Source organism: Prinia subflava, chromosome 23, assembly GCF_021018805.1.
Source record: "Prinia subflava isolate CZ2003 ecotype Zambia chromosome 23, Cam_Psub_1.2, whole genome shotgun sequence".
Taxonomy (NCBI): Eukaryota; Metazoa; Chordata; class Aves; order Passeriformes; family Cisticolidae; genus Prinia; species Prinia subflava.
The window spans coordinates 6,540,745-6,565,940 of NC_086269.1; the positions used below are offsets into that span (position 1 = coordinate 6,540,745).

The window sequence follows — 25,196 nt, forward strand, 5'->3', positions numbered from 1 at the left end:
CTAGCCAATGAGGTTACAGATAACTTGATACTGCAGGGAGGTTACAGACTTGGGATAAACCATACATTTTCCAGGGGTGAGCTAGAGCAAACCATTTCCATAAAATGCAATTCCACAATGGCATATCCAGCGTGTCTTTTGCTGTTCAGGACATAACTGCTTCCATCTGAGAACCAGTTTTCTATGTTCTCCATAGGGCTATCTTTCGAACATATTGCTTCAATGGTATCTAGACAGTCATGATGCACTGGTTCCCCTGTATTTCTGCTAAGGAAAAAGGCTGGATTGACAATGTTAGTTACTACAATTTCAACATCGTCTTGCATTGTAGCCTGGTATTTCAAAAATCTTTGTGGGGAAAGCCATTGCCCACCTTTCATCTCTAGTACTGCAGATACTGTACGGGTTACTAACACAGTCATTTTCTGGCCCAGGGTAAATTTTCGGGCCTCCTGGATGTTTAGTACCATGGTTGCAACTGCTCGCAAACATCTGGGTCAACCTTTCACAGTTGTGCCCAGTTGTTTGGACAAGTAAGGCACTGCTTGGCGATACAGACCCAGATCTTGTGCTAATATTCCTAGGGCAATCCCCTGCTTCTCATGAGAAAAGAGAAAAAATGGTCTACTCACATCTGGGAGTCCCAAGGCTGGAGCTGACATCAGAGCCTTTTTCAGTGACTTAAAGGCTTGTATAGCTCCTTTATTCCACCAAACGTGTTTTTGTTCAGTGGTTATCAGTGCATATAGGGGTTTAACCACAGTCTGTAGTCGTAGATCCATAGCCAACATCACCCTGTCACTCCCAAAAAAGTTTGTAACTCTTTCACTGTTTGTGGCTTAGGGGTTTGGCATATTGCTTCTTTGCAGGCTTGTCCCAAGTTCTTTGTTCAACACTGATCTCATATCTCAGACAAATTACCTTCTGCTGCATTACTTGAGCCTTCTTCTTAGAAACCCGGTACCCCTGGAGCCCCAAGAAATTTAGCAGAATCACTGTCCACGTCAGGCAAGCATCCGTTGTCCTGGTGGCAATCAGGATATCATCCACATATTGTAACAGCTTCCCTTCTTCAGATGGGGCCTTCCAAGTTTCTCTTGCTAGTTGATTGCCAAATATACTGGGGCTGTTCTTATATCTTTGTGGTAATACCATCCAAGTAAGCTGGTGTCTTGGGTTGCAATATGTAACCAAAGTGTGTATTCTATTTGCCATGTGTTGAAACTGGTTGGGGAGGTGTTTTTCTTTATCTCTTGTACAACTCATTCCTCATAACTCCAGGGGGCAGCAGGCAGGTGCCTTCTGTTAATGGGCCAGCTGTTAAAACCAGGGGGAGCAATGTTTCTGATATCTTCCATGACCCATCCTCCCTCCAGAGGATAACTTCTGTTAATGGGCCATTAAGGTTCACCACATGACTGGTAAAATTGCATCATTCCATTGTGTGATGCTCCACCCAGTGGGAGGAGCCAAGCATTCCTACCTGGATAAAAACTGGGATTCAGAACAGCAGAGCAGCCTGTTTGCCCTGGATTCCCAGAGAAAGACCAGACCCATCTCGCCACCATCTCCTCCCTTCTACAGGATAATCTCTACTCCAACAGAACCACATCTGTCACTCGAGGAGGACTTACTTTGGACTGCACCCAACACTCTGACCAGTAGGGTGTCAGGTCGTATTCTGACTCTGTCAGTGTTTCTAGGATTTTTTTGTTTGTTTGTTTGCTTGGTTTTTTTCTTGTATTGCTACACTTGTAATTTTTAATATTCCTAGTAAAGAACTGTTATTCCTATTCCCATATCTTTGCCTGAAAGCCCCCTTAATTGCAAAATTATAATAATTTGGAGGGAGGGGGTTTACATTCTCCATTCCAAAGGAAGCTCCACCTTTTCCCTGGCAGACACTTGTACTTCCAAACCAAGACAGTTGGATCTTATGCCCAGCTGGGCATAAGACCCAGCTTATGCCACTTTTGGGATTCTTCCATTAGAATGCAAATATTTTATGGCTGGCTTTATGGAGAGGGAGACAAAAGAAGCCATCCTTCAGGTCTAAAATAGTAAACCATGTTAGTTCAGGTGTCAATACAGACAACAAGGTGTATGGGTTTGCCACCAAGGATAGAGGTCCTCAGTTATTTTATTTACAGCTGGTAATTCCTGGAACACTTGATATGACCCGTCAGGTTTATGGACAGGTAATATGGGAGTATTAAAATTGGACTCACACTCCTTTAACAATCCCAGTAGTAAAAATTTTTCTTTCACTGGTTGAATTCTTTCCCTGTCTTCCCTTTCCAGGAGATACTGTTTGATTCTCACTGGCTGCCATCCCTCTTTGAGTTTGACCTTGACAGGTGGAGCATTCTTTGCTTTCCTGGGCACATCAGTGGTCCATACCCCAGAATATACCTGGTCCGTGATTTCTTTGCTGATTTTTTACTCTGTAGGAACACTAGCTAAGGATAGGCTCATTATTTGTATATACTGGAGATCATTTACCTTCAGAATAATTTCCCCTTTTTCAAACTTAATTACTGCCCCCAATTGCTCTAATAAATCTCTTCCCAAAAGTGCCCTTGGGGAATTAGGCATATACAGAATTTTGTGGATGCCCCATTGCTTTCCCAATTTATATCTCAGAGGTTCACAAAAATATCGCCTTTTCACTTTGGCCAATTGCACTTTTTACCATGATATAATCATTTCCCAGGGGCATCAAAGCTTGGTTCAAAACCAAGTATGCTGCCCTTGTGTCAACCAAAAATTTTACCTCCTTTTGTTTTTTCCCTAGCTTCATTATAACCAGGGGGTTTGCTAGGGTGTACTCCCCAGGTCCTTGTCAGTCTTCCTCTACAGGAGCCACTATCCTCCTCCTCTCATTCTCCTTATCCTTTGGTTTTTCTGGTCATTTGTTTTTCCAGTGGCCAGACTGTTTGCATGACGTACATTGGTCCTTGCCTAGTTGGGGCGGTCCTTGTTTGGGTTTTCTTTTTCCCTCCCCACTGGCAACTGCCACCACCTTTCCTTGTCCTTGCTTGTATTTTCTTCCCTAACACTCTCCACACTTCATCTAGCAACACTTCTAGGTTTCTGCTTTCTGTAGGATGCAGCTTTTGAAGCTTACGTCTAATATCTCTTGTAGACTGGCCCAGGAACAAAGAAATTAATTGTTGTTTTCCTACCTCTGACCCAGGGTCCAATGGTGTATTGAAGTGCATCACGTCCCTCAGTCAATCCAGGAATTCAGATGGTGACTCAGAGAGACCTTGTTTGATTGCGTATAATGCTGAGCAATTTATGGGTTTAGGAATGGGCCTTTCCATTCCTTTTGAGATCTACTTCTAGTATGCCTGTAATTTTTCCATTATGTGGAGACTTGTTTGCATCCCATTCTGGATCTTGGAGGGGGATGTATTCTTTAACATCTTCTCCTGTGGTTTTATAATAATCCTCAGCCAAATCTCTCACAGTTTATAGAATTACTTGTTTTTCTGTTTCAGTCATATATTTTAGTAATACCTGGATGTCATTCCAATCTGGAGTATGTTGTTTTACTATAAACTGGAAGTCTTTGGATACACTTACTGGATCATTCCGGTAGTCTCTGGCAACCCTCTTCCATGCCTTTAATCGGTGGTAGAACAAGGCACCTTAATTAGCATCGTCCCTCCCTCAGGTCCTACTGCCTCTAGAAGAGGTGCCTGCACAACCACTGGAGCCAACTTCTTCCTGGTGCAGGAAGACACAGGGCTACCCAGCGGGGTGAGGGTCCTGTCTGAGTGTGATCTTGTTCCTGTGGTCAAAGGGGAGGCTTAAACAGATCAGTTAGTTCCTGTTCTGGTGCCTGGGGGATTTTATCTATTCTAGTGCACCGTTGGCCAATATTGCACACCGAACAACACTGTTTCAATTTACTTTCAAGTTTTTTGTTTTTTACTTTACTTTTAAGTTTTCTGTTATTTTCTCTCTTGAGAGCAAGTAGAAGACAGTCTTGTGGTGGCACAATCCCACAGTCTCTTTGCCACTCCAGGTGGTTTCGGAGGGTGAAAAACATATCCACATATGATGCTTCCTCCCATTTTTCCTCCCTCCTTAAAAACAATATTAACTGCAAAATAGTGTTATAATCAATTGGTCCATTCAGTGACCATTTGACGTCCTCCTCTAATTTGTACAAAGGCCACCACTGGTTACAATATTTAATAATGAGCGTTCTCTTATTCTCTTTGCCTCCTGACCCAGCTATATCCTTCTAATGCATTAATATGCAGCCTAAAAGGGGGACTGTGGGACCTCTTTGCTCTGGTCTTTCCCCAAACTTTTTGTCCCCTTTGGTGTTTTTCTTGTTGCCCTTAGTTCCCACATGACCTTTTGTACACTTTATTATTGTCTTATCCCAGTTCTCTTCCCAGCTATTCACATATACAGATAGATATTCAAAGCTAGCTTAATATGTTATTGGCTACAATCTTGGATCCACAGCTTCCCAATGTTAAAATTGTTTGCAGTACTGGACACACCATATAGAATGTTTTAAACACTGTCCATCTCTGGCTGTTCCCTTCGTGGGGTCATGAAACTACAGACTGGGACTCCTCACTCGTTTCACAGCAATGCTGTGTCTCAAACACACACACATACACAAAAACGTGAAATGTTTTAAAACTTAGTACAAAATACCGGGCATTTAAACATGCAATTAAACATCCAATTAAAATTAAACATCCAATTATTATTTCAGTTAGTACCCCTCCATCAGCTGCAAATATTATCCAAGTAACCATTTAAAAGGGACCACTTACCCTTCTTCTGCTTCTTATACAATCATTAGCAGGTCCGTCCTGGCTCCCAATGCTGGGATGCAGCGGTGACCCCAGATTTTGCTTAATTTCCTATAGAAATTGCTCTTTGGCATAATCTAAACTGCAAATCCAGTTATTTCCAGTTTTTGAACACTGGTTTCTGCTTATCTGTCTTAAACAAATGAGCAAGGTCCTGGTTTTGTATGGCAAAGGATTATCTGTTTTTAACACACTGGATTACAAAGCAAATTATAATCTGTTTAAATTTCATTATAAATTCCCTATATCAGGAGCAAACTCTGCCAGGACTAGAAAAATCCTCCCACGAGAGGTCCACGGCAGGTGGGTTCAGGAAGAACATCGAGTGGCTTGACAGAGTCCAGAGCTAGGAACGGAGCTGGGAATGGAGCTGTGGAAGAGGCTAGAGTGCCAGAATTGGCTGAGGAAGCTGAGGGGGCCTCAGCCTGAAGAAAAGGAGGCTCAGGGGAGACCTTCTGGCTCTACACAGCTCCCTGACATGAGGGGACAGCCAGGTGGGGGGCGGTGGGGAGTGGAGGGCTCTGATCCCAGGGAACAAGGGACAGGACAAAAGGAAACAACATCAAGTTGTACCAGGAAAGGTTCAGGTTGGACATTCAGAAGAATTTCTCCACAGAAAGGGTGGTCAGGCATTGGAAGGGGCTGCCCAGGGACTCCAAATGGTAGAGTCCCTATTCCTGGAGGTGTCCAAGGAATGCCTGGACATGGCACTGTGATAAATCATGTGGGATAATTTGTGTTTATAATGTATGTGTAATATAAACCAAGTTGTGCTCTTTAAAATAAATGGTAAAAATCATTCGAGCCAGGGGGATAAACAGATTCGAGGAATTGAAAACTACTCTGACAGGAACCTGGGAACGACTGAATTTACAACAGAAAGGAGGGGAGGTCCAAGGAAGATGGATCTTCTCCAAGATGGAACTGCGAACGGCCCAACCATTACCACCGATCTGGATCTCGCTCCACCATGGGGGACACACATCTCAATGCACGATTCCCAGAAATTGTATTTAATATTCATCTCCCCGAGGAAGAACTATTCAACCAACCAGAGGATGAATCTACATGAATTTGAAGAAAAACTGAAGGGACAAAGAGAGAATGAAGTAATACCCTGTCCTGCTAAAAAAAAAGTATATAAACAGGACTCACAAAACCAAAGATGTGAACAAGGGAGCTATGGTGCGATAGAGGCCACAGCTAAGATTCACTCAGTGCCGATCCCGGGACTCGACACTGATTCTTTGATTGTTGGCTTAACCAAAATTCTGTTTGTTGATTCTTTAAAAATTAATAAAATAATTTATTAATTTGGAATTGGCTCTACATTTATTACAGCACTGAGTGCTCTGGACTAGATGACAAGGTGGGGGTCAGGCACAGGTTGGACTCCATGATCTCAGAGGTCTTTTCCAACCTATTTGATGTTGTGATTCTATTTCTAGAAGTTAAACCAGGGGTTTGGGTCTGGGTTTTTTTCTTTTTACCCGAAAAAAATTTAAGTTCTGACTTTATCCAGCAGCACAGACCAGGTAAATCTGCACCAGGTAAAGCAGCAAAGTGCCAGAGAAGCAGGTAAGCCCCTTGAGACGAAAGCTAATGTTTTTACAAACAGTTTGATGGGTGAAGGGGTGGATGTTAACGTCTCTGAAATGGGTCTTAATGTCTCTACTAACTTTGGGCAGCAGGTTTGTTGCAGAGCCCAGACAGCTTAGCTTCTGAAACAGACATGTGTCTGCACAAGCCTGAACTTTGGGGTGGCCTCAAGGGGGCACTTTTTGGTAGGCTGCTCGGGAAGGCTGAACCTTCCCAGTACCTGAGCGAATGGGGAAAGAAGAGGGCAACCTGTGCCCAGGAGTTTAGGATAAAAGGAGGCTGCGCCCTCCAAAACTTGGAAAGATAAAACGCTGCAGGCCTGTGTCCCGGTGGACTCTTTCCCTTTATTCTTATAAAGTTGCAGGACTCCTCTGTCTCTTTTTTTGATGTAAACCTCTGGCATGCGTGGATTTTCCTGAGACCTTCAATCCCTCCAGCTCTGAACAGAACCTCCTGGGAGCTGCCACTGGAGCAAAGCTGAGGCTTGGGGGTATTTGCACACCTGAAGGGTGCAGACACAGAAAGTGGGGCAGACCCGAGGTACTACAGGAATCACAACGCAGGAATGTTCTCTGGGCAAACACCAGACCCTGTGGCCTTGGAAAAGGACAGTGTTAGTCTTGGCACAACGACGAGGCTTTTTAAAAGAGTCACAAGTCTCAAATACAAGAGGTTCTTGTATTTGGCAGGACCAAAGCCTTTGAACCTGAAGGATCACTGATATCTATAACCATAAATCAGCCAAAAACAGAAGCAAGGGCACCACTGCGGCCGGGGCTTTTCCCTCTGATAAACACAGGACCACTACGGGTGTGAGGGAGAGCAGGGCCATGGCGGGAGAGTGGAGCCGTGTGGGGAGAGTGGGGTGTGAGGGGCGAACGGGGTCTGTGAGCGAAGAGAGGGACCATTAGGGGCGAGTGGGACTGTGAGGGGAGAAGGGGCTGTGAGGGGAGAACGGGGGGCTGAGGTGAGAAGAGGCTGGGAAGGAGCGGAGCTATCGCGCGGCTCAGCCCCAAGGAGGGGCGGCGCTGCCCCGTACGGAGAGCCAGGCGGGAGCTGCCCGGGTCATGTCCGTCGAAAGCCCCTCCGGCAACGACAACTGCGGACGCCGCGAATCCCACCGCCGGCTGCCACCACCGCGTCCCCTCAGCTCGGCGGAAAATGGGCCCACCCTCAGCGACCGGCTGGGCTGTCTGTCCTTCGATTGGCCAGCAGTGCTGTCTGTCACTGAGCATCCTGCTCCATGGCCAATGGGCGCGCGGGAAGGGTCGGGGTGGGGCCTGCAGGACGGGGCCGCGGCCGCGCTTGGGCCGGAGCGAGGGGCAGGTAAGGGGCAGATATGGGGTAGATGTGGGTCGGTATAACCGGGGGCCTGCGGGGCTCGGGCCCGGCTCTGGCCCTGCTCCGCTCCCCGCACCCGGGCGGGACCGTGCGGGGCTGTGCGGGACCCGGGGGTCTGGGGGCGGCGGCGGCCTGCACTGCCGGTGGCATTCCGGGAGGCCGGGTGGGACCGAGCGGTGGAAGCCCCTGGAGGGCTGAGGAACCATCCGAGTCTTCGGCGGGAATTGAGGAGTCCGGCCCTGCCTCGGGCCCTGGTCTGTGTCGGAGGTGGTTCGAGCACAGATCCGGCAAGGGACACGGGCCAGAGTCTTAGAAAGGCTCCAGGTGATGTTCACAGAATCAGTCCCAGAATGGTTTGGGTGGGAAGGGACCATAAAACTCATCCAGGCCCAACCCCGGCCATGGGCAAGGACTCCTTCCACGAGACCAGGCTGCTTCAAACCCCGTGCAGCCTGGCCTTGTACACTTCCAGGGATGAGGAGATTAAAGAGGAGGTGATTATTGGACACTCCCAGGGAGCAGGATCACGGGGTGGCTGTGTGCAGCGATGCCCTGCTGAGGGGGCCATCCCCTTTTGTGGGGACTCATCCTGGGAGCTGCCAGCCAGGTTTTTGCCAGCATTTACAGCCCCTGAAAACTTCACCTCAGCCACGTACCCACTGCTGTGCTTACTGCGCTGGTGGGTCGAGATGCAGCTGCTTTTGCTCACATGGCTGCTGTGGGCTGGGCTGATGGTCTGGAAAAAGTAGCTCTAAGGCACGTCCATATAGGCACGTGCATATGTCCCTTTGCTGTCAAACTTGGAGATAAATATGCCTTAATTATCCTTTGTATGGCTGAGGGTGTTCTGCAGTTCATGATGTGTGAACTCTGCCCAGGTTCTAAGTTTTTGTTTATGGTGTAACAGATCACGTGCTTTCCCCTGCTATTATTAATCATGATATCATTCATTCGGTTCAGATATTCTGAACTGGGCTGAGAGGCTAAAACTGAATTCCAGGTACATGCCCCCATTGCTGTGTTAAAAATTCAGACAAAATTTCAGACCCCTTTAAAATGGGGAACGTGGACTGGGCAGCTCAGATCTGGCCTGTTCCCCAGATCTGTGATGATCTGAACCCCTGGAAAGAACCGTTGTTTGAGGAGATTTTTGAAACTGTGGTGCAAAACCTTAATAAATCATGGGATGAGGTGATAGGACTGGGATGCCTTTTTGAGATCTGGCAGCTTGTTATAAGTTGCTGGTGTTTTGTTTAGATAAAGAAGAAAGGAATTAGGTGTTTGTAATCCATTATGTGAATTTAAGGTGTTGACATAAGATAAAGCAAAGGATGATGGAATATTGCAGTGATTTAAATCCCAATGGAATCAGGTCAGGTGATGGAGTACAAATACCCTGGAGTAAGATGTGGGATTATATGGGAGCTGATTAATGAAGGTGTAAATTCCACCCCCCTTCCCCTGCTGAAGCCGCTTTTCCATGCTGTCCCAAGGTCCCCAACACCTGCTCCACCTTTTCTCTCTGAGGCTCAACGCCAGCCTGGCCAAGGCTAACTTGCCTTTTGTGGTACAGGGAATAAATTCATATTCTTACAGATTTGTGGAAGCACATGTCTCTGGAACAACTTTATCCACACACACAGCGGTTGGAAGGAGATGATCTTTAGGGTCCCTGCCAGCCCAAACCATTCTGTAATATGTAGCAAAAGGCATTAATGAATTCACCAAGCTACCAGCTTGAAGTAATTTTAAAATTAGGATTTACTCTTGAGATAAAGGAGGTTTAGGAATTGGTTTGGAATACTTAGGAATATTCCATCCCTTTCCCATAGCTCATGTCAGGAAAATACATCATTCCCTTCAGCAGCAAGACTTTGACTGTCAGAAGATGAATGATTTACCATTCATGACAGTGCAGCAGGGAGGTACTGCTTTAGGTCAGTTCTGTGTCTTTTACTGAGCAAAACTCAGCACCAAAATATCTGTTGCTGGGTTCCATGGTAGTAAGAGAGGAACAGGTTTTGTGCAAGTCCACTTGTAAAGAAATCAGTATTTTTGCAGGGCTGGGGTAGTTTGGATGTGTGGTTGTACAGGGTTGAAGCTCTTCTGACAGGAGTGTTCTTGGGATATGTGTTAAGTGTTTCCAAGAGTTCCTGGCTGGCATCAGCTGTGATTCAGGAACAAATGTCTTCTTCTGGGCAAAACAGAGGCAAGCGGGCCAAAAAAAATCTCTGACTACCTCATTGTGGCTGCTGCCAGCTGAGATGCTCTATCGTGGATGTGAGTTTTGTTCCCTCAGGCTCACAGGATGTTTGCTCAGAGCTCCTGGAACTCTGTGAGCCCCGTGCTGCTGCTGGTGCTGCTGGGCTGTGTCCTGTGTCCCCCAGCACAGGCCAGCAAGGTGGGTGACTCTGAGCTGCGTGTGGGGCACAGCAGAGGCGGGGTGTGAGGGGACAGAGCTCTGTTCCCTCCTTCACATGGCTCCTGTGCCCTGCAGAGCTCCGAGGACATTCGCTGCAAGTGCATCTGCCCCCCGTACCGCAACATCAGCGGGCATATCTACAACAAGAATGTGTCCCAGAAGGACTGGTGAGTGAGTGGGAGCAGTCTCAGGGGTCGGTCCATGATAGGCAAGCTCTGGAGTTCCTGGTGCTGGTGCTGAGGAAGGGATTTCCTGCCTGTATGTTTGCAGAGGGAGCTGCTTTGGTGGGTGATGTTCAACCCAGACCAGAGACATTTTTTAAACACAAACTGAGGAATCTGGGCTGATGTGTTAACCCACCGCTCTTGGCACATGTAGGGTGTGCCCTCCAATCCCTTCCACCTGGACTGGATCCCTGCAGAAGGCACTGGGACAGTCTATCCCAGGGACTTTGGGCCAGCTGGGCTGTGAGGGCAGCTCTTAACACCAGATCAGTGTTATCAGCCTGACAGGAAGGCTGGGACAAAGTCACCCCAGTGTCCTTGCACAGAGCCCTGGTTTCACCTTGTGCTGCTGCTGGTTGTGGTTTATTTGTGCTGCAGCAACTGTCTGCACGTGGTGGAGCCCATGCCAGTGCCCGGGAACGACGTGGAGGCCTACTGCCTGCTCTGTGAGTGCAAGTACGAGGAGCGCAGCACCACCACCATCAAGGTACCTGAGCTCAGTCCCCTGTCTGTACCCTACTGCCTGACACGCCACAGCAGCCCAGGGTGACTGCAGTCACTGCCTGTGCCCCTTGCTGTGCCACAGCAGCCCAGGCACTGCCACAATGGTAGGTTTCTGAAGAGCCCAGAAAGAGAAAGCTGTCACAGCGAGTACGTGGTGGCAGTGCCAGGGATGCACTCTCTCTGCAACTCTCTGAAAGGAGGCTGTGGCCAGGTGGGGGTTGGCCTCTTCTCCCAGGCAGCCAGTGACAAGACAAGAAGACATGGTCTTAAGCTGCACCAGGGGAGGTTTAGGTTGGACATTAGAAAGAATTTCTTCACAAAAAGAGTGTTGGATACTGGAAAGGTCTGCCCAGGGAGGTGGTGGAATCACTGGATGTGGAGGTATTCAAGGAACAACTGGATGTGGTACTGAGTGCTGTGGGTAACAAGGTGGGGATGGTCACAGGTTGGATGATCTCAGACATCATCTCCAGCCTCAGTGTTTCAGGGATTCTGTGACTTCTATGATTTCTGTGATTCTGTGTCTGGGGCGTTCCTGGTAGTGAAGAGCTGTGTGGGAGCCCAGTCCTCTTGCTGGGGATGTGTGACAGTGCCAAGTGTCTCTGACAAGAGCCCCATCTCATTGCTCCTTATGTGCAGAACATGCCCTTAGCTGGCACAGTGAGAGCAGTTTGCAATGATGGCACAAGCTCAGGCTCCTGGCAAGAGCAAGAGACTCTTGTGAGCAAAATGAGAACAAGAGATCATACATTGGAGGCAGCTGCAAAGGAGCTTCCTGACCTCTGTGGTGCTTCTTATCTACACTGCTTATCCTTTCCCCCTGCACTGTCCTCAACTGCAGGTGATCATCATCATCTACCTGTCGGTGGTGGGGGCCCTGCTGCTCTATATGGCGTTCCTGGTGCTCGTGGACCCCCTGATCCGCAAGCCAGACCCCTATACCCAGCCCCTGCACAACGAGGAGGACAGTGAGGTGAGGGGGCAGGGGGACAGGAGAATGGGGTACAGGGAAACAGTGACCTCCTTCTTGTCTACTCTGATCCAGTGAGGGACCAGCACTGCTGCCTTGGGGGCTCTTCGACAGGTGAACATTTAGACTCAGATCTCTGCAGTTCATTCAGAAGCACAAGGAATATTCAAAGCTCTGTGTAATGAGCCCAAGGCAAGCCCTGCTCTCAGAGGCAGAGTGGGCTTTGTAGCAACTGGCCTGAATTTGGTTTGCCCATCTAGAGGGAACAAGAAGTCAAACAGATTCTGTTTGTGCAGTTGGAGTTTTGTGATGCTGAGCTTCCATGGAAGGATGAGCTTAAGTGTTGGCTGAAACATCTTCTAGACATTTAAAACATTGGCCTATGGGGTGCTGTTTGATCCTTTTCTGGGGCTGGGCCCTGCATTGTATCCAGGCTGTTCTTCCTTCTGCTTCTTCCCAGAGCACAATTTTATTCAAACACCATCTTTTTGTGGGACACTGACATACAAACCACGGGCAAAATTATTAGGACCCAGTAGCAAAGAAAGAGCCACTCTATCCTTCTTTCTCTCTTTGTCATACACCAGTTTGGGGAGAGGACAAATTTCTTGCTGCATAAAATTCCTGCAGTTGCAGCGCTGGGATGGACTGTCCTATTTGTACTTTGTTGTGAGTACAAACTATTTGGCCCAGTTCCTTCATACTCACGTAAGTGAGGAGCAGCTGCTCCAGTGTTCACAGTCCATCCATTGCCTCCTCTGCTGAAAAAGCAGTCCCTGCAGGAGGAGATGAATTGTATCCCAAAGTCATGAGTCTGCATCCTGCTCTGCAGCAGTAATTCAGATCCAGACCCAGGTGCACATGGTAAATGCCTCGTGTTGTTAGGTGAGGTTTATCTCACTCCAGGATGCTGGACTAAGTCATCTGGGATAGGCTTTGTTCTGTGCCTTGATGGATCTCCATCCATCATCAGCGTGGTTTTAGCAGGGGGATGTGTTTCACTTCAGCACTGTGGCTCCTTGCAGATTCCAAGAGGGGATTTCCAGCAGAGCTCTACATTTTGTGCAGTTCCTCTTCTGGGGACTTTTATCTGGAGTCGTGGGTGATACCCAAGAGCAAGGACTTGGGGGCTGGTGTTGAGGAGCTCTGAAAAGGTTTTTCATCAGAACCACTCAAACCTTTCAGGTTCAAACTGCTCTTTCAGGTGGAGTTTCTCCCCAAGTCAGCTGCCTCCCTCTGTGTTTGGGCCGGGCATTGCCTGGTCTCCAGCCCCTTTCCTTTCCTTGCAGGACACTCGCTCCCTGGGCGCAGTGCCTGCTCTGGCTGGTGCCAGGGCCAACACGGTGCTGGAGCGGGTGGAGGGGGCACAGCAGCGCTGGAAGCGGCAGGTGCAGGAGCAGAGGAAGACTGTGTTCGACCGGCACAAGATGCTGAGCTAGGCCCTGCTGGGCTCTGCCACATCAGGACACCCCAGCGTTGGAATGGAACCTCCAGCGCTCCCTGATTCACCGTCTCCAGAGGGAGCAACAGTCCCAAAGCCTTCTCTGGTCGTGTCCCCTGCCCTTCCCCAGCCCAGCCACGCTGGCCCCTGGGCTATGGCTGCCATGTGGAGCTTGGCCAAACATGGGACTCCATCAGCCTACCCCAGCAGGGACAGGGACTGGGAATGGAGCACTGGGAGCTGGCTGAGTCTTCCTAGGAGAAAAATAGAATTTTGATGTGGGATAAATTATGTGATGTTTCTCCAGGATGCAGCAGCCACCTCTTCCTCCTCCTCCAGTGTGCACTGATGGTCCCTGGGCATTGTAGTGCTGAGCCACGTGTGCAGCACAGGAACAAAGGGGAGGGGGTTTCTGCCAGTGGGCACTGCTGCTTCGGCTTATCCTGATGTAAATGGAGAGATTTCCATACCTCTGGAGTCTGTCCAGATTTACACCAGCATAACTGAGACTACAGCCTGCTTCTAGGCAGGTGAATATCAGAAAACCTGTTAGTATGTACTTCAGTAAGAGTCCAACAAGTAAAAAGCATTTTTATCTTTTTGTGCTTTACCAGTAGATAGAAACCTCCTGGAGTGAAACCTCTCCATTTGTACCCACACTGGTGACCCTTGGTGTTCTCCCAGGGTGGGCAGTGGCATTTCTGTCCAACAGAGCTGGGGCAAAGGCTCTCCTGGAGCACTGGAAGCACCTGTCAGGGCCCTGGGAAGTGGGCACCTGAGCCACTCAGAACACTCCAAGAGCTCTGACAGCACTTGGGCTGTGTGGAGGAAGCTGCAGTGGTTCTGCCATGTGTATTGATGCCACTGAAAACATTTGGAGTTTATGGTGTAGCACCTCTATTAAACGCAGACAAAGATCTACTACCTGAGTGGCTTCTTTTTAGGGGAAAAACCCCATCATGCTAGATCTGGGGCTCTCCATCTGCCTCCCAGTGCCCAGCAGGTGAGCTGATGCCACCTCAAGCCAGAGCTGTGGTTATGGCACTACAGGAGTGTCCCTGGCACTGCTCCCTGCTGACAGTGACTGTCCTGCTCCAGGAGCACCAGGCTTGGGACATGGGCAGATCACAGTCTTGCTTGGCACAGGTTAGTGACTTACTGCTCTGGGCTATACCGTGGGAAAGCTGAGCACACTGGGATTCTTCCTTTGCAGGAAGCTGAGAAATTGTTGCTTAAAGCCTAACTGGGAGAGGTGCTATTCACTGCCCTGTCTGCTGGGGCCAGCAGCTGCTAGTAGAGCATCCAGCCTTCCAAGGTGGCCCTGCCAGACAAACCCAAACAGCAGTTTTTGAGAGCCTGTGTGTACCCCAGTTACCCTTCAGCACCTCACTGAGCTAAAAAAGATCCAGAGCTCCATATTGTACCGAGGTCACATTTTCCTTGGCTCATCTTTGTTCCCTGGTGCTCAGTTCTGGGCCTTCCCCCCTTTGTGGAAGCCCCATCTTGCCTGTCTTTCCCTCTCCATGTGAATCTCGTATGGACATGAGGCGAGGTCCCAGGGAACTGATTTTTTGCCTTCCAGGCGGGAACAAGCAGTGCTGGTGGGAGGCGCTGCCCAGGGCCAGGCCAATGGGTCCATCTGGTGGCCCCCGATTGGCACTGCGAAATGGCCGGGCAACAAGCTTGCTACTGCCACGAGCCTGCTGAGCCTGCAGGGTGAGGAGTTTGGTGAGCAGCACCCCCAGACCTTCCCCTGAGTGCTCCGGGAGCAGCTAGGAAATGGGATCAGAGAGGAGGGAGTTAGAAATCAAGAGTTCTGGAAAAAGAAAACTTAGGGCAGGTATGGTGTGGAAAGGCTGCAAAAAATACCTGATTAATTACATGGTTTATTAATTAGCTGATTAGCTTTGCACTGTATATCATCCTGCCCAGGAGGAAACGTTTTCTACTGTCCAGCCTTGAATTCCCAAGCCCCTTCCCCTTCCTGTGTCCCCTCACTGGGATATCCCCCAGCAGGCACATCCTGATGGGCCCCATTCCCAGACCCATCCACAGCCCACAGCAGTGGTTCCCATCTCTCCAGACATGGGGCAGTGGGAGTCAATGACTTAATTTCTTATCCAAAAAGGGCATGTGAAAAATAAAGGACTTCTTAGAACCAAATCCAGCTGCTTTGACATCCTGCCACAGGTGTTGTGCTCAAGAGCCTGCTGTGGTCCAGATGTCGATGCTCTGGATGATGAGCCACTCGCTTTGGTCCTGGGTCACCCGGATCCTCACGCATTCCACACGCCCAGGCAGGACTCCCTCCAGGCCCCGCTGCTCCAGGGTCCCCTTCTCAAAGGAGCCCACGGGGATGTAGGAGGAGCAATCCCGGCTGTGGTCCCGGCGCCAGCCCAGCTCCAGCAGACCTGCGCGTAGGAAATCACCTGGGTGCTCCACAGAGCCCGTGCGTACCCGGACACGGCTGACTCGGGCTGGGTGCTGGAACACGATGGAAAAAGTACTGCCAGCTGCTGGGTCTTTGCCCCAAAAGTAGCCCTGTGCTGAGCTGTAGGCCTTGAGGGGCTTGTAGTTCTCGAAGACTGACATGCTGGTGTACAGGGATGCCGGTGGGTTGTCTGGGAGGTCCAAGGCATCAGCCTGGAAATCCTCGTCCTCCAGGCGGTTGACGGTGCCCTGGAAGGAGGAGTAGAGGCCCATGTGCTGGAAGAGGGATGGCTTGAAGCGGATCACATCCTTCTGGGTGAGCAGTTGGCGGAAGTGGACCAGCAGCCAGTCACAGGGCATTTCCTGGTAGAAGAGGAGGAGGAAGCGAGCCAGGCGAGGAAGGTCAGTGGAGCGGTAGAGCTTTCCAATGTAGCCCAGCTTGGAGAATTCAAGGGTGGCCCAGTTGGAGCCCTCCTGGGAAGCCAGTGCCCTGCGGATGGCTGTCAGGAAAGACCTGGCACTCAACACGTCATCCTCGATCATCAGGTAGTAGGAGGAGAGGTTGGCAGCGAAGTTGAGCAGGAAAGCATAGTCCACATTCTGCTTGGAGCGGAACTTCACCCGCTCCTCTGCATCATTGAAGTTCCTCTTCAGGCCTTCCAGGGTGGGGTAGAACTCAGGAGGACTGTGCATGAGCAGGAGCCGGCCCAGGAGGATGTGGCGAGCGAACTTCTGGGTGATGGTGGCGGCAACGCGCACGTTCCAGCCGGGATCAGTGTCAGCCAGGTGCACCACCACCACCATCTCCTGCAGCTCCTCCTCTGTGGACTGGCTGAAGAGGGACTGGAGTGTGGCTGGGAGGTAGAAACCACGTGGCCTCTGCACAGACGCCATTCCCACTGCCAGGAATTCTGCAAGGCAAAGGAAAGGCACGAACAGGCAGAGGGGTGACCTGGGATCAGCACAGTGATGTTCTTCCCTGCAAGATGTAATGAAAGGGCTCCACAAACCTCTTCCCAGCCTGCAGGGCCAGTGATGTTTGTAACCCCATGTCTAAGGCCGGTGGGTCCTTCCTGAAGCTGAAGCCTTCAGCATCTCAGGAGGGAGCCAATATTGGCCCAAATAGCAGCAAGAAGGGAGGCTGAGGAGGCAGGGGCTCCTCTGAAAAAATATTCTTGAAAAACACCTTAAAAAAGCCAAACCCAGGCAAGTAACAGTGCAGAGAGAGTCTATATGGCATGAATCACTTATTGATATGGCTGCACATCCTGGAAGCGTTCCCCACTCCACACCTCATGGGCATGCACCCACACTGGGATCAGGCACCTTCTGTCCTCCCCATGGCCCAGCACTGGCTGCCTTGGTTCAACTTCTCTTTCTGCTGGTCAGGACAGCACCATTCCTGTCATGGTTCCAGCACAGCCTCACAGATTGCTCTGAGCTCCTTCCCGCAGGGTTTGCATGGGAATTGCTTCTTGTGCACCTAAGAGCTTGGCCCATTTCTCCCACACTGTGGGGTTGTCCCAGTGGTCCAGCTCACCATCTCCACTGGAACCTCAATCCCAGGGAGATGGGATCTCAGCAACCCTCCCCAGGGAGGTCTGAGAAGCCCAAAACACCTGTGGTCACTCCAGTCCCAAGGTGCAGAAACTTGGACCCTGCATGGAGCACGTGGAGCTTCCCCAACTCCTCCATTCCCAGAGCGAGCAGTGAAGGTTGTGGAGGTTTTGGAGGAGGTTGTGGGCAGGTCCCCACCTAAAAAGGCTGGACACAGCCCCTCCCTGCCCCGGCAGCAATGAGGGGGCAGGTCTATTCTGGGATGTGCAGCACTCCCAGATGCACACACCCAGAAGGTCCAGGACCACTCACTTTTTTGGGGAGCCAGGGTGCCAGCAAGGATCTGGTAGGAGACGTTGTGGAGTGCAGAGAGCTCGCCTGTGTCCCTAAGGATGCGCTGGGCTCCCTCCGGCTGCAGCAGCTGCAGGGTCCTGTTGGGAGCCACATCCCTGAGCTCCACCTGCATGGGAGCCACAGGCAACCAGGTCACACCCCAGAGCACCATGCAGCAAGGGTGGATGGCAACAGGGGGACCCAGAAGCGAAGGGGAGCCCCTGTCCTGCCCTCCCAACTCCTGGATTCAGGGGGGTACAGCTGCCGCAGGCAACCCCAGGGAGAGGAGAAGGCAGAGCTGGGGGTTGGGGGTGGCATGGGGCAGGGGAGAGAGCAGAGCTGAGGCTGGGGTCCATGTGGGGCAGGAAGGGATAGAGGATGCTCCAGTGACCTCTCCAGTGGGACATCACTGGTTGGGGACTCACCTCCAGGGGATCCTGTTCCTGCCGGCTGCCTCCATGGAGGAGGAGGAAGAGGAGGAAAGAGGCAGTGAGCAGAACCATGAAGAAGCGTTTCAGGGAGCATCGCATGGCCCCTGCTGGCTGAGGCCTGGGGAGAGGGGACATGTCAGGGCACAGGTGGCTGGGGAAAGCCACCACCCACTGGATGGGACAGTGGGACAGCACCTGGATACACCCCTGGGACTGCCCCCCTGCCCTGAGCACCCACAGGTGCACACCTCGGGGCAGCCATGGGGCATCAGGGGACACTTGTGCACTGTCCCCTTTGGGCAGGCAGGGACAGGGACATCCCAACCTGACCAGGACAAAACCAGCCAGGTAAAAAATCCCCCCAAACCAGCCCCAGGACACCTCAGCTGCCCTGGGGCACCCCAAGCAGCACCCTGGAGCTTGAGGCAGAAGAAATGCAGGTGCCTCAGGAAAAACTTTCAGGTAATGGGGACTCCCCAGGACCAGTCAGCAACACCCCAGAACTTGTCACCAAGCCCTGGGAAACACTCATGTCTCAAATGGGCCCAGGCTGCTCTTCCAACACTGTGAGGAAGCAGCTCCCCACCTTTCTCCAGGTAGGCACCAGCTGACCCTATCCCAGCCCCACCCCCTGCTTGGTAGGACAAGAAAGGAGTCCCTGAGGGGACAGTGTCACCTTCAAGGAAGTTGCAGTGAACTTGAGATATTTTACCTTGTAGCAGAGGTGTGGCAGGAGGCTAAAAAGCTCCTGTGTTTGCCTGGGTTTTTTCCATTACAAATACAACAGTGCTGCCCTGGAAGAGAAGCAGCTGAGCCTGGGCGAGTGCCCAGCCTGACGGGGCAAACACCCTCAGCCCCATCCAAACAGTGCCTTGGCTTGGTCAAAGCAACTTTGAATGCAAATGTGGAAGAAAAGCCCTCCTAAGCCTTCCCAAACCAAGGCTAGGCTGCCCAGAACTGAGCCCTAAACACTTTCCTGCCCCAACCACTGCTGTGTAGGGAATGCTCCGAGCCCACCCTCGGGCCCCACACATGCGAGCACAGCACCTCTGGGGCCGCTGCCCTGGAGTGTGTGCTGAGCTTATTTAAAGGAGAACCCTCCAGTTTTTGTGCCCAGGAGTCCTCTGGAGGGGCTGTCAGCTCCTCCAGAGGCTGACGCCGAGCAGATGCCCCAGATCCGATCCGCAGCCACTCTGTCTTTGGAGCACCGACCCCGCCCAGGGGCACGGCTCATTCCTCGGACATAAACACTTGGAGCCGGAGAGCCGCGCTTCCAGGGCGGCGGGACTGACTCCCGGCAGAGACAACAAACTCCTGGAAGCTGCTCAAAATCTCTGTCCAGATCCCAACAGAGAGTGGGGCTTCTCTGTCTCTAACAGCTCTGGAGACCTCACCAGCTCAGGGGAGAGCAGCATTAGGGATCTGTGTGAGCCACGGAGACATGACATCCTGACACCACCCTGGACGTGGATTTCCAAGCCCTGACCTTCGGGATCTACTGCTGGGCCACCAGGTGAGCTGGAAAGGGTGAGGCTTGGCCACATGCCAGGCTGGGCATTTGCCAGTCTGGGTGGCCAAAGGTTTTTCCGACTGCTGGGGGAATGTCTGGCTGCCAAGGGCCCATCTGGCACAGAAAACAAGATGCTGCTCAGTACCCCAGCTCTCACAGGCAGCAACTCCACCCAAGGAACAGACAGCCCATGGGGAGCAGGGGTCACAGAACAGAACAGAAGGTAATGAGTGCAGCCCCACAATTAGCACCCTGATTAGGATTTGGATTTCTGCCTCCATGGAGGAACAAAGCAGCCCAGGTAAGGTAAGTGCAGCATCCTCCTGCTCCAGCTCAAAGCGCCTCCATAGAGTATCCCTGTCCCCACACTCTGCTCCAAGCACATCATGCACCTTCCCCACAGCTCAGCATCCCACTGCAGGTGTCCCCAAAAGCCAGCCCGCTGTGGGGACAGTAGGAGCTGAAAGCCACTTGCTTGGAGCCAAACTCTTCCCCAGCCTCAGGCCAGGGCAGGGGGAGGGAACAGTCCATTCCCAGCCTCTGTCCCACAAGGCTCCGAGGAAGCTCTCAGTGTGCAGGCAGCTCCAGCTGCTTCTGCCGGCGCCGGGGAGAGCAGGGTTGGTTGCACAAGGAGGAGGAACAGCAAGGGCTTCCTTCCCACTGCCAGGAGCGCCTTTCCATGCTGGGGGAAACTGAGGCGCAGACATAGGCTACGTCACCCAGCAGAGTAAACACCAGCTCTCCTGCAGCACAGCTCAGTGCCCTGCCCTGGGGTCACCAGGATGGAAAGGGGTGGGATGGACCCCAGCACCAGAAATGGGTGGGGGACACTGCAAATTGTGGCCGCACGACATCCCCCATGGGCAAATTGTGGCCATTCGGGGCTGTGTGGAATGGGCGTTCCTGGGCTCCTGGGAGTCAGGCGAGGGTCTGGCCCCACTGTCCGTGGATGTCTCTGCTCCAGAAGTTGTCCCACAGGGACAAAGGAGGGGAAATGCCCCATTCCAGTGGCACATGGCTCCAGGGGCAAAGCTTTCAGTCAGGTCAGGTGTGCCACAGCACAGCGGGGGGCCTGCAGTGAGGGACACTTACACCAATCGTGTCCCCACTGCTGACAGCTGAGAATCCCCAGCCCCTTACCCTCCCCCCTGGGTCCACAGGCACCCTCTCAGCGCACCCACCACGGGCACAGACTCACGGCTGGGCAGCAGCCTTGCCTCTCCGGGGTGCTCGGCCTTGGCCACTTCCCCGGGCTGGCCAGACTCTGGGTTCTCGCTCACACAGCCCCACCACGAGTCCCGCAGAGGAGGAGCGCCTGCCAGCGGCCTCTGCCCCAGCAGCTCCAGAGAACCGGCCAGGCCGGCAGGGACTCAGGTGGGACGGGCCAAGGGCCCCCAGCCACCGGGGGAACTGTGGCAGCCTCACAGACGGGCATCCCAGGATGGCATCAGCTGTGTCCCACTGACCCCATCCTCACAGGCAGCTCCAGTCCCCTGGGCAGCACCAACCCCTGCTGGGGGCTCTTGCCAAGCCCCAGCATCCCAAACTCTGGCACAAACCTTCCACTTCACCAAGCCAGCAGCTGGTGACACAGAGGTGGTGACACAGAGCTGGCACAGCTTTTTACCAATTTATTTTCCAGCTCTTGTGCTGAGGTGGCAAAAACCTCTGGGGTTGCAGAGCCAGAACTGCACACCTGGCACCCCAGGCCAGGGCAGAACCTGGATCCCACCTGGAATGTAACCCCAGGACATCACAGCTTCCCCACACACTCCAGCTCCTCACTGGACCATTGGGCATCACAGCTGGGCTGGGAATGAAGCCCCTTCTGATCCCAGTGAACCAATGTAGACCACATGGGCCACTTCAGTGGCCCGGTTTGTTCCTCCACCCTCCCAGCCTTTTCTCCCACTGCCTCCCTCCTCCAGACCCAGAGCAGGAACACGGCTCTGGAGCATCTACGAGTCACCAACGGCATCGCTTGTCCCCAGCTCCCAACCGGATCAGCTCCTTCACACATGGCAACTCACCCACAGCATCGCAATGGAGAGGAAACCCCTTCCCTTCCCTTCCATTCCACCCACCCTATTTATTCACACAGGAGTGTGTATCCCACTTCCCTTCTCTCCTTGCTGGACCTCTCTTACCTTCAGGGAGGCCTCAAGTCTCTTGCCAGGCTCTGTCTTCTACAAATCCCCCATGATGACATCCAGCCCCAGCCTCTCCCTGTGGGAGCACATGGAGCCTGAGACACCTCTGTGAGAGAGATAAGGTAGGGCAGGAAGCAGATGATGGTGCTGGGAAGGCAGAAGAGATGTCCCCAGGCTCCTGGATCTGCTGGCTTTCACTTTTCCTCCATCATTTGAGTTTAAATCCTTACATTTCTATGGTGGCTCTGTCCCAGTGGGGTCCCCGGGGCTCAGTGGGGACACCCCACCTACACTGGAGCAGAGGCAGTCCAGGATTCCCACCTGGGCAGGGGTTGGAGGACTCCAGGAGGACCAAGGGAGCTGAGATGGTGCAGCCCAGCAGAGCTGTGCTGCTCAGTGGCCCAGGGTGTGAAGGACCATGGGGCTTGGTGGCAGCTGCAGAAGGGGGAGGGCTTTTCTCACCACAGCTGCCCCTGACCCCCACCCTGCACAGGAAGGAAACCTGGTCCTTCCTGCCCCTGCAGAAAGGAAGAGGGGGAGGACTGTGACAACCAGCAGAGCCCTGGGTCCCCAATGCTCAGGGTGCTGCAGCCCTGCTATAGGAACAGCCAGCATGGCCAAGGGGAGCAGCAGAGCCTCCAAATTCCCTGTTGATCCCCACAGGCCACTTCAGGGTGCAGTGTTAGGGCAAGATTTGACCCTCTCCAGGCATATCCACAAGCCTGCCTGGAGCAGGAAAGGAATCCACAGCTAGGACATAGCTCTTGGTGCCCAGGCAAACACCCTGGATCCTCTTGCCCGCAAAGAAAGTGCCACAAGCCCAGCCTGAGCCAGTTCATTCAGTCTGTTATTCATCCCTGTCTGTTATGGAGCAAGTCTCAGATGGTGTTTGGGTGCTGAAAAAGGGTCCCTCCACCTGCTCCCTGTGAGGGCCACAGTATAGCCCCAGTGCCCAGGAACCAACCAGAGCCTGGCACCCAGAGCTGCTCTTAAACCTCCCTCTGGCCCCAAGCCCTAACACGCTCTGCTCACCGAAATATTTGACCAGGGGAAACAGGGAGGTGGCTGAAATGAGGCTAAAAGGCATATTTTTGCTTGCTTTTAGAATAAGCTGAAGAAGAAAGAGAAGCGCCAGGTGCAAAGGCTGCTCTGAGAGGGTCCCGTGGCTGCAGAGGCACACCCAGCTCAGGGGGCTGGGGAGGACCAGTTCCCCCACTTGGGGCCAGAGCAGAGGGACTGGGATGGGAGAGGCACAAGGGGACCTACAGCAGGGCCAAGCCCCCTTCCCCAAGCCCCCAGGCCTTGCCTTACCCAGCTGAGCTCCTGTTGGACACCGGATCCCTGACAAGGTCAGGAGCAGGGTGAGGATGGTGGTCAAGCCTTCCTGTCTCCCCTAGGAAACCAGAGAGCCAGGCAGGATCTGTTTACAGCCCTTCCATTATTCAGGAGCAGGACAAAGCAAAGGTAGAACAGGGCCCCTTACACAGGAGGGAGAGCACAGGGAGAGCCACCGTGATGCTGATCTGGGACTCCATTTCCACACCACCGAGCACCCCTCTCAGCCGTGTCCTACAGAAACGCGTGACACCAAACCACAGCCACTCCTGCAGATGCACTCACTGCATTCCACCGCAGAGAACACTGACAAGGACCTTTTTGGCAATCAAGCTTCAAGAGAGGGTGGGTTTAGGTGCCAGGGTGAAAATCCCCTACTCGGGGTTGAGCTTTGATATCACTCCCTCACTGAGTAAACCTCAGCTCAGGGTTCAGGGTCTGATGCTCTGGGTAAGGACCAAGGGGAACACCTGCACTTGCAGCTCTACAAAGAGGCAGAATCCGCCCTCCAGAGCATCCCTGCCACTCCCCAGCCTCCCAACATGGATCAGGACATGTTCCAAAACTGTGCTGATCAGCACAGTTCCAGCACCGGGATCACTGGGAGCTTTGTAAACTAAAAAACTGAGAATTGTTCTTGTACATTTTATACATTTCAGCCTAGAAAAAGCCCAGCCTGGGACGGGCACCTCTGGCTTAGGGGCATCTGCCTGTATCTAAATATCCATATTTGAATCCAGCAAGTCTGTTGGTAGCAGGAAACATCCCATCCACCTGCTTCCTGCTGTCACAGCCTGTGCCGCCTGCTCCGGCTGCACTGCCCGGGATCAGCCAGGGAATCCTGGGAGCTGCCAAGCACCTCTGCCCCCTGGATTTGCCATATGCCTGATCAGAAGGTATTCCTGCTTTGCCAGATGGCAGGAACAGCCCTAGGAGCTGTCCTGTAGCTCTCCACAGGAGCCAAAGCAGGGCCCAGGCTGCCATTCCCAGCCCCGCTCAGCCGGAGCAGCTCCCCACAGGTACGGGCACAGCCTCACACAGACACCAGCCTGCTCCACACTCCTGCCATCAGCCTGAGCCAGGAACCAAACCCCTCTGTCCCACTCTCCAGACCCTGCATAACCAGCAATCACCAGGTGTATAGCCCTGGCATCATCACTGCGGGAGTTTTCAGGGAATGTAGCAGGAAACAGCCTGAAGCAGTCAGAACCAGGCTCTGAGTAAGCTGCCACCTCCCACCAAGACAACCAGAAACTGCAGCCTGACCATGTTTCACTGTCTGAGCTGTCCCTGTGGGACACCACCTGTCCCCGAGTTCAGTGGTGTTTAACCCCACAGCAAAAGAAGCACTGCCCTGGATCAGCTTCCTTGGGGATGGAGCCCCTGCAGCCCTTACACACAGCTCCAGCCCCAACCCTGTCCTGCCTCTCCTGCACCACAATCACAACACAGCCCAGGCTCTGCTGTCATGGCAGCCCCAAGAGCACTGGAACAGCACATTTTTTTTGCCTTTTATCTCTACTAAACCAATTTAAGTTCAAAACTTACCTGGTGGCATCAAGAGAAGTTCAGCAGTGGTGCAAAGGGGAACTGTGAGGCAGGAGCTGTCCCAAATGTGTTTGAAGTCAAGATGAAGAGCCTCCAACACAGATCCAAGACTGGGGCAGATGTCCTTAGTGGTGATTTACAGAGTGGCAGAGGCACATGCAAGAAACTCCTCCTGGACAGCTACACCAGGGTCATGTGGGGTCACAGAACCACTGCATATTCTGAGCTGGAAGGGCCCCACAAAGACCAGAGTCCAAACCAAGATGGCAGAACTCCCTCTCCTGCAGAAGCTTCATTGAACATTCTACACAGACAAGAGCTTGTTCCTCCTGCTTGGGACCAGATGTGATGTGCAGTAGGACTGAGGAGCTGATATATGATAGGCAGCAAAGCTCAGTTCAGGTTCTGTATCTGCACAGCTGCTCCCCTGCCCTGCAGCACCTCCTCAAGGAGCCACGTGTTCAATTAAACCTCCAGCCAGGCTCATTCTGGTCAGACCACACTCCTGACAGGCCCAGCCCCTGCACCCCTCACTTCTCAGTCAACCCAGAGCCACA

General features: G+C 52.4%; 2 protein-coding genes across 17 annotated transcripts; one reads left to right on the plus strand and one right to left on the minus strand.

The window, feature by feature from the left end:
* The first annotated feature begins 7,422 nt into the window (after positions 1-7,422).
* Positions 7,423-14,266, plus strand: TMEM9 (transmembrane protein 9). 5 transcript variants are annotated; one of them, XR_010082927.1, is made up of 7 exons: positions 7,447-7,769; positions 10,070-10,185; positions 10,282-10,373; positions 10,809-10,917; positions 11,776-11,907; positions 13,194-13,875; positions 13,960-14,266. XR_010082927.1 is itself a non-coding variant. In XM_063418464.1 (6 exons), exons 1-6 carry the CDS (start codon positions 7,511-7,513, stop codon positions 13,341-13,343), a joined length of 858 nt encoding a protein of 285 aa, XP_063274534.1. In that variant the 5' UTR covers positions 7,447-7,510; the 3' UTR covers positions 13,344-13,947. The 5 variants fall into 5 exon arrangements, 4 of the variants coding, with proteins under 4 accessions (XP_063274536.1, XP_063274534.1, XP_063274535.1 ...); XM_063418464.1 differs by lacking the exon at positions 13,960-14,266 and having other exon boundaries at positions 13,194-13,947; XM_063418465.1 differs by lacking the exon at positions 13,960-14,266 and having other exon boundaries at positions 7,590-7,769; positions 10,084-10,185; positions 13,194-13,947.
* LOC134561452 (alpha-1,6-mannosyl-glycoprotein 4-beta-N-acetylglucosaminyltransferase-like) lies at positions 13,627-24,777 on the minus strand. Of its 12 annotated transcripts, none has more exons than XM_063418449.1 (6): positions 24,640-24,696; positions 23,068-23,149; positions 21,754-21,862; positions 18,091-18,214; positions 17,645-17,792; positions 13,627-16,686 (listed from the first exon to the last, which is right to left on the minus strand). In XM_063418449.1, exons 4-6 carry the CDS (start codon positions 18,193-18,195, stop codon positions 15,545-15,547), a joined length of 1,395 nt encoding a protein of 464 aa, XP_063274519.1. In that variant the 5' UTR covers positions 18,196-18,214; positions 21,754-21,862; positions 23,068-23,149; positions 24,640-24,696; the 3' UTR covers positions 13,627-15,544. The 12 variants fall into 12 exon arrangements, with proteins under 12 accessions (XP_063274519.1, XP_063274520.1, XP_063274522.1 ...); XM_063418450.1 differs by having other exon boundaries at positions 21,754-21,832; positions 24,640-24,695; XM_063418452.1 differs by lacking the exon at positions 23,068-23,149 and having other exon boundaries at positions 21,754-21,832; positions 24,640-24,776.
* Positions 24,778-25,196: the final 419 nt, after the last annotated feature.